The sequence below is a fragment of the Thamnophis sirtalis genome, unplaced genomic scaffold (genome assembly GCF_051295495.1).
Source record: "Thamnophis sirtalis isolate CommonGarterSnake01/CBP01778 unplaced genomic scaffold, rThaSir2_p1.2 scaffold_3, whole genome shotgun sequence".
NCBI lineage: Eukaryota > Metazoa > Chordata > Lepidosauria > Squamata > Natricidae > Thamnophis > Thamnophis sirtalis.
Window position 1 is genome coordinate 127,457,149 of NW_028261383.1, and position 21,449 is coordinate 127,478,597.

The 21,449-nt window shown below is 41.3% G+C and overlaps 1 protein-coding gene across 5 annotated transcripts; it reads right to left on the bottom strand.

Annotated features, from left to right (window-relative positions):
- Nucleotides 1-730: 730 nt before the first annotated feature.
- LRRC59 (leucine rich repeat containing 59) lies at nucleotides 731-17,008 on the bottom strand. 5 transcript variants are annotated; one of them, XM_014053910.2, is made up of 8 exons: nucleotides 16,888-17,008; nucleotides 14,778-14,935; nucleotides 12,377-12,436; nucleotides 11,665-11,823; nucleotides 11,116-11,220; nucleotides 7,737-7,809; nucleotides 2,096-2,269; nucleotides 731-1,399 (listed from the first exon to the last, which is right to left on the bottom strand). In XM_014053910.2, the coding sequence occupies exons 2-8, from the start codon at nucleotides 14,880-14,882 to the stop codon at nucleotides 1,158-1,160; spliced, it is 918 nt and encodes a 305-aa protein (XP_013909385.2). In that variant the 5' UTR covers nucleotides 14,883-14,935; nucleotides 16,888-17,008; the 3' UTR covers nucleotides 731-1,157. The 5 variants fall into 5 exon arrangements, with proteins under 5 accessions (XP_013909385.2, XP_087566135.1, XP_087566132.1 ...); XM_087710009.1 differs by having other exon boundaries at nucleotides 12,377-12,432; nucleotides 14,774-14,935; XM_087710006.1 differs by having other exon boundaries at nucleotides 16,884-16,948.
- Between the last annotated feature and the right edge of the window lie 4,441 nt (nucleotides 17,009-21,449).

Below are 21,449 nucleotides of genomic sequence, written 5' to 3' on the forward strand. Positions count from 1 at the left end.
TATTTGTTTCTATCCAGAGCAATGTTTCTCATCCTACTAACTTTTAAGATGTGTGGACCTCAGTTCCAGACATGGCCACACATCTTAAAAGTTGCTAGGTTGAGAAACATTGTTCTTGAAAGACTTGAATACATTTTCCCAGCAGTGCAGTGTAGATTAGATGCTGTAATATGCACGTTTAAGGTTTTGGATGTGAAACATCACATTTGGATGTATAAAGCAACAGAGAAATACTGCCTGGGCGGGCATGTAACAAGAACTAAGCAGGAACCAGGCAGATTTTCTATACTTGAATGTGAGTCCTCTAGGAGAGTATTTCAAAACCTCAGCTGCTTTTGAAGATATATGGACTTCAACTTCCAGCATGCTGGGTAGAAAATTGTGGGAGCTGGAGACCACAAATCTTAAAGTGGCTGAGGTTAAGAAACTACAGCAGGGATCCCCAATTCCCAGTCCATGGACCGGCACCGGTTCATGGCATGCCAGTAACCGATCCATGCAAACAAGCTAAGCCCCATCCACGGGATGTAGGCAGCATGTGTAACCATGCCTCCCCTGGCCCGCAGAAAAACCTCTCTCCATGGAACTGGTTCCTGGTGCCCAAAAGGTTGGGGGCCACTGCTCTAGAGAGTATTAAGGCTGTAGCTATACAAAAAAGTGGGAAAACATTTTGAAAGAAGGCACTGGCAAATCATGTTCATATTGTTCATAAAGTCACCAGGAGTCAAACTGGATTTGAAGGAGTTTTTATGTAACAATAAACTTAGCTCTCAACTGTATGGATGATTTAGCCATCTGGTATAATGGTTTCCAGAATGAGCATCTTTGCTAGAATGGTAATATGCAAAGGCTGTTGCGTAGTAAAGCTTTTTATAATGACAAGCTAGCTTCACTTGATAAGCAGTTTTTTTCTACAGACCAGAAGTCTATGGTTTGCAGCCTAAAAAAGGCTCCACTCTGGAAAAAGAATACGTTATTTATCAAAAAGATACAGTAAAGAAGATCTGGGCCAACATCTGCTCTGTTTAAAGCCGCCATTGCTAAACAACTGAAAGTGATTTTCACCAGAGTTTATAATTCCATAGGAATTCTGGCTATGTTAATATGGGGGTGGGGGGGGGAGCAGGAGGCAAGTGTCCTTCAGAGCCCAGACAGCATTATTGCTGTGAGTTTGGCTGCAGTATATTTTGAAAGATTTCACGACTTGGTAAAAAGGTTAATGCATCTTCATACAGCATATTCACACTGACACACAGTGGCTGGTGCTGTAGCTCTGTAACCCTACAAACAGCCAGAGTGCTCAAGGCACCTAACAGGAGAAGCAGAAACATCTTCAGCAAAATTCTAGACCAAGAGCGTTCCTTTTTCAGTGGATGAGACGGATGGGAAACAGAGGGTTCTGTAAAAAAAACAATGGGAACAAAAAAGTTGTTATTAAACTGATCGCCAAATAAAAATAATCAATTCCATGCTAAGCAGCAAAATCAATTTTGCCTCAGACCTAACTCCATAAATTCAAAGTACATCCAGTGTGAAATCATCTCTGCTATTTAAGGAATACAAAGCAGAACAAGTAAATTAATTGAACTCTTCCATGTTTAACTGATCCTATCAAGGCAAACATATGAGGGTTGTTAAACTCAACCCAAATAGTTCAGCGAACCTTCCTATCCAGCCAAGATCTTTCTGTACTTTTAAGACTTCTGCTCCCCAGAGAATGAGTGCTTTGATATTTGATTAATTGGTATTTTTTTCCTAATGGCTAATATATTAGCCTTGCTGATATAAAAAAATAAAAGGCTACTAATATGGCTAAATTATATAACCACAATCTTCTACTCAGTTCTGAAAGCTGGCAACAGAAAGAGACTGGGCAAATAAAACATCTCAATAGATATGTGGCTTGCTCACTTTTTTGCCATTTTTGGATTATCCCCCCTATGGGTTTCAGGCTGTCTGTAGACTATTAAAGACATATATGTGCTGTGTCCTTGTTGGTCTTTCTGTGACGGCATATTTACCAAACTTAGTCATGATAATTTCTTCCCTATTTCAGATAATTCTTATCTTTCTTTAGATAAGAATATTTTCTTACTTTTATTTTCACCCTTTTCTCTTCTTTGTTGTGTTGTCATTTTCTGCTTTGCAATTCTAAGAGCATCATATTCTCTTCTCCGACGTTCTTTCTCTTCAGCCTTCTCCCGCTTACGTAGTTCCTTCTCTTGAGCCTCTCTCACTTGCCGCTCTGCTTCACGCTTCTTCTCTAGCTCTGCACACAAGCATAAACCCAAAATATTTCTTTTAGAAGACTGCACCTTCACACTGCTCTATCCAATCAGGAGAAACAGGCTTTGCGGATTTATCTCAAATAAGAAAGTTGCATTTACCAAACAGGCTCTCTTGAATTTGTATCCAGCACAACCAAGATGGCCTGCAAGGCCAGTGTATCAATTTTTATGCTGTAACATAGGAGGTATTGAGAACACAGACTAGCAGTGATGGCTTCTCTTCACCAATCATAAACAGCCAAATTGTTGTGGTCCGCCAGCGGCCTGCAGAGCTGGCAGCAGAGTCAGACAGTGAGGAGGTTGGGGAGGAACCTGGGCCAGTCCTGGAGTCTGGGGAAGTCTCGGATGTAGGCTCTGCGTCGGAGGCAGAGAGGGGGCCAGGGCCATCTGGGAGTTATGTGCTGCCTCGTGAGCCTCCAGAGTTGGACAGCAGCGAGGCAGAGGAACAGGCTCTCCCTGTTCCCAGTGTGTGCATGGGCAGAGCGTCCAGAAGGCAAGAACAGTTAAAACAGAAGGGGCGACTCGGAAGTAAGGTTTGGAACTGATTGGCCCCTCCCATAGGACATAAAGGAGGAGCAAAGGCACATGAGCCTTTGCAAGGAAGCAACTTGGTCCATGCTGGTCAGTTTACCTTCTGAAGCTCCGTTTTGATTCTTTACTCCGTGTGGCCTTGCCAAGCTAATTGCCAATTAAGTCTTTGGCAGTGTGGCAGTGCGTCAAGGAAGATAAAGGTGGGTTTTATCAGCCTTATCCTGAAGGACTTTTGCAGCCTACTGTAGAACTCCTTACGACTACTAGTCAAGAATGCAAGTAAGGACTGTGATGTTGATGCTATTATACACCTTGGCACAAATGATCTGACCCAAAAAGATGTACTTTCTGTGAAGAATGATTTCCAGAGCTTGGGGTATGAACTTAGTAGTAAAGGTTGTAGGCTTATCTTTTCAGAGGTTTTAACAGTATATAAGGAACAAAAAGGGAAGGGCCAGCGTGTAGCAGAGTTTAATATGTGGCTAAAGGAGTGGTGTAAAAGGGAAGGCTTTGGTTTTATTAGTCATAATGTCTGCAGCTGGTCCAATTAAAAACTGTACAAAAGAGATGGTTTGCACCCATCCAAGAAAGAGACTGAGTTACTTGGCATTAAATTCACAGATTTTCTGGATAGCAATAGCAATAGCAGTAGACTTATATACCGCTTCATAGGCCTTTCAGGCCTCTCTAAGCGGTTTACAGAGAGTCAGCATATTGCCCCCAACAATCTGGGTCCTCATTTTACCCACCTCGGAAGGATGGAAGGCTGAGTCAACCCTGAGCCGGTGAGATTTGAACCGCTGACCTGCTGATCTAGCAGTAGCCTGCAGTGCTGCATTTAACCACTGCGCCACCTTGGCTCTTGGATAAACATTTAAACTGAACAGCAGGGACAGAGAATTAATTGATATAGAACATTTCTGTCCCCAGCAATCTAAAATTCATAGGGTTATCAGTGCATGTAATATAGATGTTTGTGAGTAAGATTATCAGTCCTGCTGCCAAGCAAAACCAAGCATTTAATAGTGAGTGCCATACCATGTGCATGAATCATACAAGTGGCAAGAAAATTGGGGCAGTCAGGCATAACACAGGTTATGTAGACAGTAAACACAGGGTCAATCAAAATGGACTCAAATGTCTATACACCTATGCAGAGTATGAGGAATAAACAGGGTGAATTAGAAATTCAAGTAAATGAAGGCAGATACGATATTGTCGCCATTACAGAAACTTGGTGGGATGAAACCCACAAATGGAACATACAGCTAGAAGGATTTAAATTATTTAAAAGAAATAGACCAAATAAAAGAGGAGGTGGAGTTGCACTATATTTAAGAAATAACTACATCTCTACAGAAATAGAGCACAACAATGATGAGAACTATCTTGAATGCATTTGGGTCAATATTAAAGGTTGGGGGGAAATGACATTGCCATAGGTCTATACTACAGGCCACCCAACCAAGCAGAGGAAGTAGATGAACTTTTTGCTAGTCAGCTAACTAAGGTATGTAGGAAGCACACCATAATAGTAATGGGGGATTTTAACTACCCTGACATCAACTGGGAAATAAACTCTGCACCAAGTGGAAGATCCAACAGGTTCCTAACAAACCTAGCACACAACTTTGTTTCCCAAAAAGTAGAGAATGGAACAAGGGGATCAGCCATATTGGACTTAATTCTCACTAACAGAGAGGAATTGATAGAAGATGTTGAAGCAACAGGAACCCTGGGGGCAAGTGACCAAGCAATATTGGAATTCAACATTATGCAAACACAAGTAGTAGAACAAAGTCAAACTAGAGTCTTGGACTTTAAAAGAGCTAATTTCAATAAACTTAGAGAGAGCTTGGGAAGAATTCCATGGATGAAATTCATGGAAAACAATGAAGGGGAAAACAACTCAAAAAGCTTGGGAAATTTTGAAAAATGAGATTACAAAAACCCAGTCTAGCACAATACCAATGAGGAAGAAAAATAACAGCTCCTAAAAGAAATCCTTCCAACTCTGCTATTGTATTTTATTTGGGACTCATTACGGGCTGTGAATGAATGCAATTCACAGCCTTTGAAATAAAAAGAGGGTTTTGGGGATTAAGCGTGTGCTTTTTACTGTATCAGGAAGACTAGGTCAGAACACAAATCAACTCTTCAATACATAGCCGTTTTGTAATATATAGATAGATCTCAACTTATGACAATTGAGAAATTTGTTAAGAGAGCTTTGTCCCATTTTACAACTTTTCTTGCCACCTTTGTTAAGTGAATTACTGCAGTCGTTAAATTAGTAACACGGTTGTTAAGTGAATCTGGTTTCCCACTGACCTCTTGTCAGAAGCTCACAAAAGGAGATCACATAAATGTGGGACACTACAACCGTCGTAAGTATGAACCAATTGCCAAGCATCCAAATGTATATTACGTGACTATGGGGATGCTGCTGTGAAAAACAGTCATAAGTCACTTTTTTTCAGTGCCGTTATAACTTTGAACTGTCTCTAAATGAACTATTGTAAGTCGAGAACTACCTGTACGGCATACTATCAATAATAAACACTTAAAACATTTTAAATATGCTGAAATGGCTGGGTCAATTTTCTACAGCAAAAATGTTATCACTCAGTGAAGCTGTATTTTATCTCTCCATAAGCCACTAAAGCCTCATTTGGCTAGCTGCTCCTTGCTCCTCTGTCTTGAGGATGTGCTACTTGCAGCATGGCATTTACAGCTTTCAAACCCCCACAATTCATACCACTGAAACTCAATAGCAAAATGGCTGGATTTTGAGATATAATTTTGACTTGGTGAAAAGACAAAAATGGTAGAGTTTGCCAAGGAGAAGCCTTCTGCTCCCATTGTTAATCTTTTGCAAAAGCAACAGCATTTAAATAGAAGACAGAAATTTGACAATTCAGAATGGTGACTGGAAAGTGAATATTGGGGGCAACCATGAAGAGAGACCCTCAAATCTCCTCTGGAATAGAAAGGACATATAAGGCAATAACATGAGCCATTTGAAATAGTTCTTCATCTGTATTAATGGGTAGGCACAGAGTTCCCATTTGGAACAATTTGGTACATTCATTATGTCAAGGAGTTCCATTTCTGTACATTAAAAATATGTAAGTTCCCTATTTAGGAATGACTTAACAAACACAATCAAAAGGAGATTCAGATGCATTCCCCGCCCCGCCCCCCCTGAAAAACCTAAGAAGTAAAAGGCTGCTAATTCAACAAAAAAGCCTATAAAAATAGCATTAATAACCAAAAGTAGTTATTATTTCTTTTCTTTTTTTAAACAAAAGCCCATGTACCAAATTTTGCTTTGGAACAGAAAGCTATTTTAATCTCAGCTTGAATTGTTTAAGAATTGCTTAAGAATGTTAATCTCTCTTATGACTAATCATTACCTACTAAAGAAGTGGGAGGAAGTGAGGGATTGTGTAAGAAAATTAATTTTATTCAAGAACTTGATAACAGATTTCATTCTTAAGCACGAGAATGATCTGGATGGTGCCTGTGAAAGTCATTTGAGTGCCCTCTCTGACAAGACTTGGTGAAAGAGTCAGTCGCTTACTGAAGGGCAGTTGGAGAGGGAGGGAGAGGGAGAGAGAAAGAGAGAAGCTGGCACAAAAATAATATGCTGCCAATAACGCTTTGACTACACACTGTGAAAAATGTCCTGTTCGTGGCAGACTGAGGTTCTTCCCAGTCATATAAAATGTTTAGATCAAAAAGGATTTACAATTGAAACATGCTAATATTTTGTCACAGTCAAATATCTTTCAGGCAAACTACGAGAAAGTTCAGCTTGGGGGGGGAAAGTACTGTAGACAGCAAAAGACTATTCTATTCTATAAAACAAACTATATCCACAACCTTAGCTTTGTGAGTGTGCGCATGTCTCTGTATCAGCTTGGAAAAAAGCACTGTATCTTGGAGGATGTAGCTGCCCTTTGTACTCCAGCAAGATTGCACCAACAACCTCCCACTTTTTTCTGTGTGTGTATCTATTAGCAATTGAATATAGTCCTTTATATAGAGTAGCAGTCACATTGGATTTCAACAAATATCTACTGCCTATCATGTGTACTCCATTTTTCTACCAATTAGTCCAACTATAAAGGCAGAATGACCTCAAGGATAACATAACCTGACTTCCCAATTCATGTTCTTCTCACCAATTACATAATAATGGCTTAAATTAAAGCTGCAATACCGGAACCGGAAAGCAGCACAAAAAGAAGAAATGTATATCACGTCCTTTAGACAGTTCCTTCAGGCGCATCATTTAATTTATATCGTGCCAAGGAACTGATCTCTGATACCGGTTTTCAGATGATTCATCACAGGGTGAATTACGAGACTCCACATGTGAACACTTACTTGATAAAATTGTTAAGTGTGGGATGGGAAGGAAACTATTCTCTCAAACAGGGCATTGATCCTGGATAATCTCCATTCTATATACTGATGTAAAAAAAATCTCCACTTCCCAAATGCAATCAATGCATCTTGAATAACATTTTCTCTCCCACCTGGCATGGAAAGCCCAACCCCCCCCACCCCCGACAAACACGAAAACCCCCACACTCGATCCACATTTACAAGCAAGTCAAAGAGTTAATTTGTTAAGGGAAGTGAGGAAGATAGATCTAATTTAGAGTACATATATAAGCATACTAGAAAATAAGAATGTAGTGTAAGTCAGAATGAATAGGAAATAATGATCTATAACACAGAAAACAAATATAGATCAAAGAGCCTGGTGTTAACTTAATTTGGTGACAAAATGCTTGCTTGACTGGTAATGAGCCCCATTTGAGTTAAAAACCTATCCTGTGTAAATGAGTTGTGTCATTCCCCAAAGAAAGCCCACATCACAAAATGAAATAGAATTGTTAAATTTACCTTGTTCTTTCTGTAACTTTCGTTGCCTCTCACAATCTAATTCAGACTGGAGGACTCTCATATGCTGCAGTACCTTTGAGATACACATATATTAGATTTTACAGATAAATTAGGAGATACACGTGAATTAGGTTTTACATTTACAGAACTAGGAGGAAAAGATAGCATCCTTTTCTTTACGCACATAGAAACTGATCTTAGGAAAGATGTTTACAAAAGAGGAAGTTAATTTGGCTAGTCCCAAAAGTATTTCTTAGACCAAGAGGACTTGAGAAGCCGAATGTCATTTAATCCAACTCCTCATTTCTCCACCCAAAGGCATAATACATTAGTGGACACTCCCACATACAGCTAGATATACAGTGCAGAGTACAATGTACCATTCATAAAGAACAAACACATGGAGTAATGCCCACAGAGCAAATAATTTCCAATTAATGAAGCAAGTGAACAAAGTCACATATTACAAAAAGGAAGGGGATAGGAACAAAGCCCTCAACCTTGGTGAGAATTCAATTCCAACTGAAAAGTGAAAAAAATTCATTTGATCCATGAGTATTTAATATTAAATTATTGTCATGTACACAAACTTTCAGCAAATAATTTACACAAATATCTCGATGTTTGTTTTTGAATGCCAAGGAAAATAAAAGAAAGTGATACGATTAGGTCTTAAGCACTTCCTGCCAATGAACACGTAGTATATCTTCCATCTCTGAAGCATTACTTAAGCATCGGAATCAAAGCCACAACACATGAATTATTATAATATAAAACTGTATTAGAGATCATCTAGAACAGGGGTGTCAAACTGGATTTTCTTTCAGGGCCAGATCAGCATTGTAGTTCTCCTCCGTGGACCACCCCCCCCATGCCCTGTTTTGGCTGGCAGGGTGCTGCAGGAGTCTGTCCAGGCCAAAACTGGGGTGTAGAGGGTCACTCACAGGGGGCACCATGCTCTGTTTTTGCTAGCAGAGGCACTGCAGGCCAGTCCTTTGCTATTTGCAGGCCAGATTTAAGCACCCCACAGGCCACATCCAGCCTGCAGGCCTTGATCTAGAATATTAATTCAAGTATATGCTATGGAAAACATCTTTGCTTCAAAACGGATTAAATTGGTCACCTTAAAAATCAATGTATATTAAGTGTACCTTGGACACAACAGCCCTGGATTGAGAGAACTGGAGTAAGCTCAACCCATTTGACCAGTATTTGTCATTAGCTGTTCTTGTTTGATTCTTTAAGTGTATCCCTCTGGCCACGGTGCCAACCCCAGCAATCCCTGTAGGGATCCGGCTACTGTGCATGCAACTGTCAGGCCCTGGATTAAGGCTGGAATGATAGCAGGAACTGTTGAGTTTATGAACTTGAATGAAAGGATGTCCATAACATTGCATAAATGTTTGCTAGGATCATTCTGTGTACTTTTTCTAAATGCCACAAGGGGTTACTTCCCAAAGTCTATCATCCCTCTTAATGTTCTCTGCAAATGGAATGATTGCTCTGGAGGCAGACATAGAAAACTGATATCAGCTGCAATATCTGTGCAGAAAGAATCTGTTGTTCCCTGCTAAGCCACGTTTTCTGAGGAACTGAAGTTGTCACTGTCCTTTCCCTTGAGGGCAAAACTGTTGAGCAGGTGTCTAGACAGTTGTAAATATGGATGAACTGAATTCTCAAGTGTCCTATCCACATCATCACCTGGATGCCAAAACAAAGTGAAGGGGAAAAGGCCCCGACTTGTGGAATTGATCCTTCCCATATGCAAATATGAGGAACAACAAGCGAGCCTGCTTAATGGGAGCATGCAAATTCTGCTTAGCATATAGAGGCTGGTTAATTGTCTGGAATTATAACCTCAGCTTTGGATCTTAAGCTCTTCATCCTCAAAATCTGCCATCTAATCAATCAGTTCAGCAACTTGAGGCTTCGAATTGCTCTTAAAGACCTCCTTTGATAACCTAAATACAATTGAGAATATACTGGAATTCCTTTCCCAGGTTGACAAGCTGGCTTCTCACAGATGGTACATAGCAAGGGTCCCCAACCCCCGAGCCATGGACTGGTACCAGTCCATGGTCTTTTAGAAACCAGGCTGCACAGCTGAGGTGAGTGGTGAGCAAGCAAAACCACGACCAACCACTCCCGGGTGCCAAAAATGTTGGGGACTACGGGTATATAGCATCTCATCCTTTGTTGTTTTTCCCCAATCTCTAAAACTAGGGAAAACAAGAATCGTCTCTGAATTTCAGTGCAGTTGGATAGTCTTCAGAAGCCATGTGTCTTTGCTAGTACTATCTCAAGTATGGCAAAATGATGGCAGATGCTCACCCACCTACCAAGAAGGTGGTGGAGTTAATTTGAGGAACACTTCTTATGGAATTTATCTGCCTCAAAGTCTTTCTTGAGTATGGTTGCCATCTTGTAAGGTCATGGGAAGAAGCAGAAGTGTTTATTATAATAACCCTGGGGAGAAAAGAAGCCAGGGCTCTTTTCCTATGCCTGCTCTTCTCCCTTCCAGATACTGATAACAAGGAACCCTCTTATTCTTGTTCTCAACCAGGACAGGCTCAATTGATTCCCCAAAGGTTACTTATTCTACCATAATGGTGTGTCTGCCCATGATTGAGTTATAAGTTGTGTCTCACTGCTATCTCTAGCCATACATTATAGACTGCTTAGAACTGTGTCTGCTGTTAGTTACATTGTTCTATGTATTTTGGCCGCATCCTCTCGCAGGAGCTTCTTTTCAATAGCTTGAAAATTTGAAGGAAACTCACCCAGTGAACACCATAAAACTTGCCATTCTAAAAAAGTTTAATATTTGAAGAGCAGTTAAAAAAAAAAACTAATTCCAAACGTGATTAGGAAATGTAGTTCAGTCAAGCTTTATATCCATAGAGGCTATGTTACAACTATGAGCTTAGTTGCAAACCCCTTGACTCTCAATCACTCAATTCTGACTCCCAAAGCTGACTCCCAAAACCAGTTCCTATGATCTACTCTTGAGGAGCATTTGGGTGATCTCACTAGCTCTTTTCTGCCAGCCAGCCAGGGTTCAACTTCTGGCTATTGATCTCCATCATAATGTTGTCCCTGTCCTTCAGGAACAATATTAGTTCACCACATCCTCACTGGAAGTATTGTCTGACAGCTCATAATATGCCCCCCCCCCCAAAAAAAAGGCCCTAGAAAAAACCACCTGTAGTATTTGTTTTTTAAAAAAGGTTTTACAGTTCATTTTTTTATCTTTGAATTTGGACATTTTTGTACCTCAGAGTATATTTCTAAAAAATGAGAAAATGACCCAGAATATTAAGAAACTCTCTCAAAGGTGAAATAAGAATATTGCATCAAAAGAAAAAGTGAATTAACTTACTCTGACAGCTGCCAGTTTACACTGTTTTTCATCCAAGCAATCTCCAGCTACCTTCGCTAGTGTTGGATCCAAAGGGTTGTCTTTCAGATCAAGCCATTTCAGGTTCTAAAAAGGAAATGCATAGAAAACTAGGCCCAGATCATGATCATGGTTTTCAGTTTTACTCTTTGGAAGCATTCTGAGCCGCGGTGGCGCAGTGGTTAGAATGCAGTACTGCAGGCTACTTCTGCTGACTGCCAGCTGACTGCAATTTGGGCATTTGAATCTCACCAGTCTCAAGATTGACTCAGCCTTCCATTCCTTCTGAGGTGGGTAAAATGAAGATCCAAATTGTTGGGGACAATATATAAACCGCTTAGAGAGGGCTATGAAGCAGCATATAAATCCAAGTGCTATTGCTATTCTAATTAGTGCTGCCCTCAATGTTTCAGAGAAGGAACAGTAAGAACAGATACACTAAATGCACCCTTATTTCTGAACAATGATAGAAAAATCTCCAATATATCTTAGGCTAAACCCAATCTAAGAGTTCTAAAAGAATAGAATTACCTTGAGTTGGGCAAAACTAACAGGCAAAGTAGTCAATCGATTGTTCAACAGATCCAAGTGTTGCAAGTTGATCAAGCGCCCAAAGTCTGATGGTAGATTCTGAAGCCGATTTTTGCTTAAATCCAATTTTACCAGATGGGTCAAGCTGCAGAACTCTGACTGGAACCCAAACACAAAACACAAAACCATGCAATTTCTAGGAATAAGCCTAATTAAATTATTTTTGAGCAACAATACAGAGGACTGACCTGTTAGAAAACTGAGAAGTGATATCTAAGAATGGAGGTTCAAAGACTTTCCAGTTTCTCTCTTAAGCTGTTTATAAAATGGGAACACAAACTTTCTTATCGTGGTGTAGGGTTTCCTGCCTCTTCATTGTGAAATGAAAACGTGTACATTAAAAAACTATTAACTGTACGTCCTTCCACTTATTTGATATATGGGTTTGCACCGCATTTTTAAGGGACATAAACATGTTTGATTTGCTTAGTGTATTGCATGTATCCAGCTACTGTGATTTATAACCACAATTTATGGCTTAGACACTCAATCTATAAATTGTTTACACTCTTCTTTTCAGTAACTCTTGCTTCCAATAATCAATGGCCTTATCTCAGAAAATAACAGCTAAAGCTCCTTTCCTTTTACCACAGAAGACTGTGTGTAACATCAATAATGAAAAGTTCCTCCAAGATATAAGGTTAAAACTCACCGGTAAAGTAGCAAGATTATTACAGGACAAATCCAAAACTGTTGCCTTTGGAAGTCCTGTCTGAAAAAGAGCCGAAGAATTAGAATTAAAAATTATATTGTACATTTATTAACTGACAATAAATCACTGTAACCTTAATATTACATTGCAATACCAGAAACCTTCAGAATTGAATATTTTCTATAATATGGACAAGCTTTCATTTTCATTAGATAGCAACATCCCAAAAATATTCATTTACCATACAGGTGGTTCTCACTTAACCACCATCCAACAATACTACCCTCTGTTCTCAAAGTTACAACTGCCATACTACCACCATCACCACCCGTGGTCATGTGATCACATTTTGGGCACTTGGCAAGCAGCTTGCATTACAACCATTGCCGCATCCCACATCACATCACCCATTTTCAACATTTTTGCCAGTTTCTGGTGTTGCAGAAAATGCCCATTCAGGAGAATTGATTTACACATACTTGCTTAATGACTGTGGTAACTTGCTTTACAGCCATCATAAAAACAGCTGCAAAATTGAGTCAGATCACATGGTGACCACTTAATGATTAGAATATGGTACACATATGCATTACAGTATGGTATGCTGGTTTAACTGCTGCGGACAGAAATGCACTATAGAGTGATCAATTTGGCACAAGAAACCATTGGTTGCCCTCTAATACCACTGGATGACATCGCCAGGTCTCGCTGCTTTAACAGAGTAAGGAAGATACTCAGAGATGATTCACACCCTGGTCAGTGACTCTTCACACTTCTACCATCTGGCAGAAGACATCAAAGTATAGCCATCCGAACAAATAGGTTTAAAATAGTTTCTATCCTTGGGCTGTTAGAGTCTTAAACATAATCACAATCACTCCACGCACATGTGGAAATGTATGACTAGTTTTTCTTTTTCTTTCTTTTTCCTAATTACTTGCATAGGGATTATTCCTTATACTATTTATGTTGTTTGTATTTGTTGTCATGGATTGCACCAGTGAGGCTAAAACCAATTTTGTTGTATACATGATGTACAATCATAATAAAGGCTACACTAATATACTAATGACTGAGCATCAAAATTCTAGGATCAATTATGATAAGTAAGGACTACCTATATTATAGTTGTGGCCTGATATCTATCTTAACTTGGAATTCAATTATATCATTAAAATCCCATGAGATTTGTCAATGAGTTAAAAATGAGGCTTTGGGTTTGTCTGTTTTTAAAACTGAGCTATATGAGGCAATGGAAATCAGATGTTGCTCACGTAACTGGAAATGCTTGTATATACTATCATTCTTACATGTTCTACCTGATCAAATATTCTCTTTTCACCTACTGTGATTTCATACGCTCTTTTCCATTATCCCACCTCCAGCCTGTTTAAAGACTGCTGTTTCCCATGGAAGGAAACAGGAATTTCAAGATAAACCGCTGAGAAGGGGATAGGAAGCTTAATTCACCCCGCCTACTCCTATGAACTTGAGCAGAGCTTTAGTGATCACAAAATTTTACAAGATGGGAAAGCCACAGAGTTTATGGATTTCTGTTTGTATTAACTGGAGTTTCATAACCAGCTGAAAGATATGAAGCTTTGAAAAAAATTAAACTTTTCTGAAGTTTGACAATCTATAAGTTTCTACAAAATAAAAGGCAACAATACTTGAACAAGAAGAAACTTTCCCACAATCCACATACAAAAAATGCACGATGGGGATTTCAGGGGAAATCTGAAATCTCTTGACCAGTTTCCATCATGTACATCTTTTGACAACAGCCAGTAAGCACGTCATGATGCTGGGCTGCTGACTCAAGAAAGCAAAACAGCAATAGGGCTTTGAATGTTTCTTGAAGAAAAATGTATATGGATTGTGGGAAAATTTCTTCTTCAGGTATCGTTGCGTTTTATTTGTGATCCCCTGCTGTTAAGTATGGCTAATATCAAGAATAAATGGAAAGCCTACAATTTAATTAAATCTACACAGTATTTCAGTGGTGCAATGGCATAGCAGTTCAGATGTTGAAGCTTGTTGGCTGGAAAGCCGACATCCCATGTTCGAGAGCCGAGCATTGCACAATGGGGTGAGCTCCCATCCTCACTCCAGATCCTGCCAACCCAGCAATTAGAAAACATGAAAATGTGAGTAGATAAATAGGTATGCTTTGGTGGGAATGTAACAATACTCTGTGATGTCATGCTGGCCATATGTCCACAGAAATGTCTTCAGATGTCTTTAGATTCAACGGCCCTTGAAATGGAGATGAGTACTGCTCCCTAATCAGCAATGACAAACAGAGTAAAATCCAAAGGGACTTTTTTACTGTGTTTCATAATTATGTCACAATTATGTTATAGACCTGTTATTTCTACAGGCCATAAAAACAGATACCTACCAGCTCCTTAACTGGAACTTCATTCAGATCACATAAACTTAAATCCAATTCATTGCCATCCAGTTTGTCCTTCAAATTAATTCCTTTTCCTCCAGATTTTGCCATAATTTCCAATGAAGAAAAATTGTCCTGCTAATCTGATAAATATACTTATGTTCCTAAGAAAATAGAAAGATTCAGATTTCACATATTAATGCTGTAGATAAATACCGGTATGATTAGCTGATTACTTTACTGAAATATTGTTGTATCTTTAATTTATGTTAATAATAAACACTATCTCTGCTGGTTATATTAAAAAGCAAACCCTATAGAATATAGCAACCATTAGCAATTATAGCTGCTTTGTATTGGCTCAGAAGCTAAGCTAGGTCAGTCCTGGTTAAAACCTGAAAGTGTGGCTACTAGGGAATGTCAGAGCTACAAAGTTGAAAAGCACCCTAGAAACAGGCTGTGCCAAATAACTTTTTTACTGTTCTTTTAAAAAAACTGAAAGTCACCAGAGGCAAAGCTCTATTCCAAGAAGGTGGTATGTACCGTATAAAGAATATATATATATTCCAGAAATAAAGAGAGATTTCAATTCTATTTAGAAATTAATTCTAAGTTCTAGGGGGAAAATAACATTTTTACTTATGTGGGAAGCTGGTAGGTGACTCTCCAGAATCTATGGGACATCACACTGAGAAAGCTCTGTCACTTAGAACAATCCACCTAACTTCATTCTCTAAAAAAAGAGTGGGTGGAAATATTCCTTCAGCCAGACATTCCAGCTCCAAGCTGTTCAGGGCATTAAAGTCAGCACCAAGAGTCTGTAATGGGGCTAGAAATATACAGTGAAAAGATGGGCATCTAGTGCCCTTTTCTCGAAAGCGAGTGATCACTTGAGCAGAAAAAAGAAGTCAAGCTTAAATCGAGGGCATCTTTCACTGTATCCCAGAGACAGCCCTGGGGTGGAAGCAAACCGAGCTTCCTAACCTTGTGGAATTAAATCCACCAGAACTATTTGATATGACGTCCCTTCCAATTTTTCAGTTCATGTTGGAATACTGAAAAGAACTGTAAAATGAACGTTTGTTACTTGCAGATAAAGTTTAAATCCTTTTTTTTTAAGAGCAGGAGCCCACTGCTTTTCATCAGGTGATACAAACAGGCGTTTTTTTTTCCTTCCTAGTGATAATTGCCAGTGGGGAACTCTGCAGCTGCTGAAATCTCTGTCAAGCCAGTATAAGGAAGGAAACAGTGTGAAATCATACAAAGTGTGAATCAGATATTTTTGAAATTAACAGAGTAACAGAGTTGGGACCTTGGAGGTCTTCTAGTCCAACCACTTCTATTTGAACCACTTCTATTTGAAGTGGTATTAAGGTTTCCTGCCTGCTCAGGCAGGAAACCTTAATACCACTTCAAATAAATGGTTGTCCAATCTCTTCTTCCAGTGTTGGAGCATTCAGGACTTCTGGAGTGTTCATTGTTCTCACTGTTAGGAAGTTTCTCCTTAATTCCAGGTTCCGTTTTCACAGGTTTTGTGGCTTTGCAATCCTTAGCCGGGGCTAACCGGAACAGTTTAGCAAAGGTTTCCGAGATTGACTAAACCCACAAGGCAGGACCAGCTTAACGTTGGTGTTAAATCGAAACGGGGGTGACTACTGGAGCAGAGCCCTCTCCAAGACGTGCGAGCCACGGAGTCAACAGGACGAAAAGAGGCACCGAGCGCTCCCCCTCCGCCAAGCCTAGCCCAGCCCGGGGTGGACTTTGGACTTCTCCGGCGGTTGTTCGCCGCTCAAGAGCAACCCTCCTCCCTCTCTCCGGTGCCCCTTCTAGGCAGCGATTCCAAAAAGGCCCCGCAGCAGCAGGAGTTACACCCCCTTCCTCCCGTGCTAGTTAGTGCTACCCACCCACCCGCCTTGCCACGCCGCGTTAGCCGACGAGGACGGCAACGGCAGCAGGCAAGCCGAAAATCAAGCGAGCCGGTGGGCGTGAGAGACAGAGACGCCCCCACCCGCCGCAATCTGCCCCTCTGAACGCCAAAGACCAAAGGGGGGGTGGGGGTGGGGAGAGCCCTTTGCGCCGAAGGAGACCCGCGCGCGGAGACGCCCCACTCACTCACGCGCCACTGCTGCGCCCGCCCGGGCCAGCCGCTTCCGGACCTCTCTCTGTCTCTCTCTCTCTCTCTCTCTCTCTCTAGGTCCCCCTCCCACGTTTGAGAACAACCAGCGAGAGAAGCCACGTAGCAGCGAGAGAGCCCAGCGGAAATCAGGAAATGGCCTCGCAGCGCCCTCCGGAGGCTATAAATGCCCTGGCGCTCAATTTAACCCTATTAATCCCGGTGTTGGGGCGGAGGGAAGAGTTATGCTTGGGAAGGTGCTATTAATTAGAATATTAGATCGTCGTCGTCATCTCAGCGAGTCCGCAAGCGGCAGTTTCCTTTTTTATTTTATTTTAAAAGCGGAATAGAAAGTGTAGCAGTCATAAAGTGAAATAAGGCGCGTGCATGAGCGCCCCAACGTGCCTACCGTCCCTGTCCTACTGTCCCCACTTACTCGTATCCATTTCCTGTATTCATATTCATACTTATATCTGTTATTCATATTCATATTCATACTTATATCTGTTAATCCACATACAAGCTTGACAAAATAAATTAAGTTAAATCCACAGTTCGTTTAAGCTTCTCCAGGATACAGAAGGCGTTAAGCTGAAAACTTCTCAGTTGGTGACAATAAGCACAATAGGTAGAATTTTTAATAGCAGTCTGGAAGTGCTTTGCCGCTTCCTCCTACCGATCTTTTTGCAATTCCTCAGTCTAGTCGACCCTCACGGAGTCCCAATTGGGTCGACCATTGTCTAGCCCCGCTCTTAACTGGCTTCTGTTACAATGCTCTGTGTCTCTTTGTTTTTGAGCATTTATTAATTTTTGCCAGAAGAAAAATGCAGCAACAGCAGCGTGAACATTAAAAACATAGATCTTCTTCCTCATCTTCTTTTTTCTCCTCCTCCTCCTCTTCCTTCTCCTCCTCCTCCTGGTATTGAACAGAGTGTCTCTTTTTAAGCCAGTGACAGGAACATATTTGTTCTTATCCTTTGTTTTCTGATGTAATGGAGTGCTGAGATACAGCCATTCTTATACAAACATGGCCCATGGAGTTTCCTAACTTTTCATAGATTAGATACCAGGAACAAAGAGTGAAAGAATAAACTACATCTAATCGTATACTGCTGGAGTTTTCTTTCTTTTCTTTAATGTGTTCCTTATTCATACTAGCAGCATAACTTTTATTTAAAGTGTACAAGAGTTGCATTTCAGGCATCTAAAATAGAGATGATTTGTCCTCTGGTACTGGAGGAAATTCCTGAAAATGCCATAGATAGCTTTAAACAGAGGATCACTGAACTAGTCGACTCAGAATTCTCACTCAAGACTAAGGTGACCAGATGTCCCAATTTTCGCAGGACAGTCACGATTTTGCACAATTTGTCCCGCATCCTGGGGCATTCTTAAAAAGTCCCGATTTTTGTGACTGGACCCGAAAATAAGCCTGCCCCACCCCCAGCCCTGTATACCCGTCCCGGCCAGCCGGTATTTTGTCCCTTCTGTCTCCCCGTTGCTCAGAACAGCAACTCTGGAAAGGTCCTTTGCTAGCAGGCAGGTTCTAGGACACCTGCCGCCACCAAAGGACCTTCCCGGAGTTGCTTTTCTGAGCAACGGGGAGACAGAAGGGACGCAATCTCCTTTCATTCTCCCTCTGCCTCATTCACTTGTTTGGGCAGCAGAGAACGAAAGAAAATGGCATAGCCGAGGACAAAGGAGCCTGCAGCCTCCTTCATTCAAACGTTCAGGCAGGGGGGATTGGGGGGGGGGGCTTTCTCGCATGCCTTCTTTCTCTGAAGCCATGCCGGATTCAGCAAACCGGGCAGCGTGTGTCCTTGGGATTGTGCAGCAGCCAAAGATCGCCTGGTTAAAAAAGAGCCCATCCATGGGGGCAGGGATCCACACACACACACACACACACACACACACAGGGAGGGAGGAGAGACAGACAGAGAGAGAGAGAGAGAGAGACAGACACACACAGAGAATGACAGAGAGAGACAGAGGGAGGGAGGGAGATAGAGGCAAAGAGCCACACAGAGAGTGAGAGACAAACAGATACAGAGAGAGAGGTGGGGGGAATTTAAGAAACTTCGAAGTGAATCTAGGAAGAGGGAAGAGATGGAGGACTGGCTTTACGCTCCAATTTCTGAGCCCCCAGCTGTTAGTGATGGAGGAGGAGGAGGACGAAGGAAGGGTTTGCATTTTGTCAGACTGAAAGCTCATTCTGTGGCGTTTTTAAAAAGTCCCGTTTTTTTTTTTAAGCACAAAAGGAAAAATCTGCAAAAAGTCACGGGGAGCCCCTGGGATTGTTCCTCGCAAAGCATCATGGTCGCAGAGAATGCAAGTGAAGGTGCTTATCTCCCCACCCGGCTCTGTGTCCTTCTATTCAAATCGGAGTCACGCTGAGTCCCATTCAGAGGACGGACGGACGCTGTGCTTTTTTTTCTTTTTTTTGTTTTACCTATGTTCTCACAACCATGCAAAGGTGGGTTTTGTGCTACAAGGGTCTTTCTTTCTTTCTTTCCCTGTCTGCGGTTCCGATTGCAGTTGCTTCAGATTAAAGTACCGTTTCTCATTCCTTGCAAAACTGGGGAAAGGGCAGGGCTGTCTCCCCCCTTTCCTTGCAGCACCCTCGGCTGCAAAATGTTCCCCTGATTTGGTTTATAAGTTCACAGCAATGCGATCCAACAAATAGGAAAGTTGCCCCCCCCACCCCCAATCCCTCCCAAGGAGAGAGTGGGAAGGAGATGAAGGAAGGAGGGAGGGGGGAAGGAAAAGAAGAAGGGAGGGGGGGAGAAGATGGAAGGAGAAAAGATGGAAGGAGAAAGAATAGAAGGAGGAAGGATAAGGGGGAAGATGGAAGAAAGGAAGAAGGGAGGGAGAAAAGAGGGAAGGAGGTAGGAAGAGAAGGGAAAGAGAGGGAAAGAGCAGAAAGACAAAGAGGATGAAGTTGATAGGCAAGAGGAAGGAGGAAGGAAGGAAGAAAGAAAAAGGGAGGGGGAGAGGAAAGAAGAAAAGATGGAACTAGAAAGGAAAGAAGGGAGGAAGGGAGGAAAGGGGAAGACAGGGAAAGAGCAGAAAGAAGAGAAGGTGAAGGTAGATAGGCAGAAGGAAGGAAGAAGGAAGAAATAGGAAGGAGGGAAGGTGAAAGGATGGAAGGAGGAAGGAACAGAAGCGAAGAGGAAGAGAGAGATGGAAAGAGCAGAAAGACAGAGAAGGTAGATAGGCAAAAGAAAGGAAGCTGAAAGAATGGAAGGAGGAAGGAAGAGAAAAGGAGGAAGGGAGTGAGTGAGGAAAGAAGAGAGGATGGAAGGAGAAAGGAAGGAAGAGAGGGAAAGAGCAGAAGACGGATAAGGTGAAGGTAGATAAGCAAGAGGAATGAAGGAAGAAGTGAGGCGTCTCGAGGAGGGGGAAATCATTTACTGACCAAAGTTACAATGGCATTGAAAAAAGTGACTGATGACCATTTTTCACACTTAGCGACCGTTGCAACCATTTTTCACAATTAGCCACCGTTGCTGCATCCTCATGGTCATGTGATCAAAATTTTGATGTTTGGCAACAGATTCGTATTTATGATGGTTTCAGTGTCCTGGGGTGACCTTTTGACAAAATATAAAAATTTTAATCAAGCCCCCCCCCCCACCCCCACCCTGGTCAATGGTGTCCCTCTTTACCAATCTGAAAATCTGGTCACCTTACTCAAGACACAAATAACTTTGGACCCATTATACAGGTAGTTCTTGACTTACAAACAATTTGTTTAGTGACCATTTGAAGTTACAATAGCACTGAAAAAGGTGACTCATGACCATTTTTCACACTTATGACCATTGCAGCATCCCCATGGTCACAGGATCAAAATTCAGATGCTTAGCAATTAATTCTTGACAGCTGCAGTGTCCCCATGTCATGTGATTCCTTTTTGCAACTTTTTAACAAACAAAAGCCAGTTTGACTTAGCAATGGTGTTATTACTTAACAACTGCAGTGACTCACTTAACAATGGTGGCAAGAAAGGTCATAAAATGAGGAAAAACTTACTTAACAAATGTCTCACTTAGCAACAGAAATTTGGGGCTCAGTTGTGCTTGTAAGCTGACAACAACCTGTATGAGAAAATTCTAATTGCTGGGTAAGGTGGATAGAAAAAGATGAGGACAACCAGCAGCAAAGTGGATTTGAAATTACAAAAGGCACTGAAAAAGTGACTTATGACTGGTGTTCATATTTATGACCGCTGCAGCATCCTCATGGTCACATGATCAAAATTCAAGCGCTTGACAACTGACCAGTATTTATGACTGTTGCAGTGTCCTATGGTTATAGTAGTAGCAATAGCAGTTAGACTTATATATCGCTTCATAGGGCTTTCAGCCCTCTCTAAGCGGTTTACAGAGTCAGCATATCGCCCCCAACAACAATCCGGGTCCTCATTTCACCCACCTCGGAAGGATGGAAGGCTGAGTCAACCCTGAGCCAGTGAGATTTGAACAGCTGAACTGCAGAACTGCAGTCAGCTGAAGTAGCCTGCAGTGCTGCATTTTACCACTGCGCCACCTCAGCTCCTTTCCTCA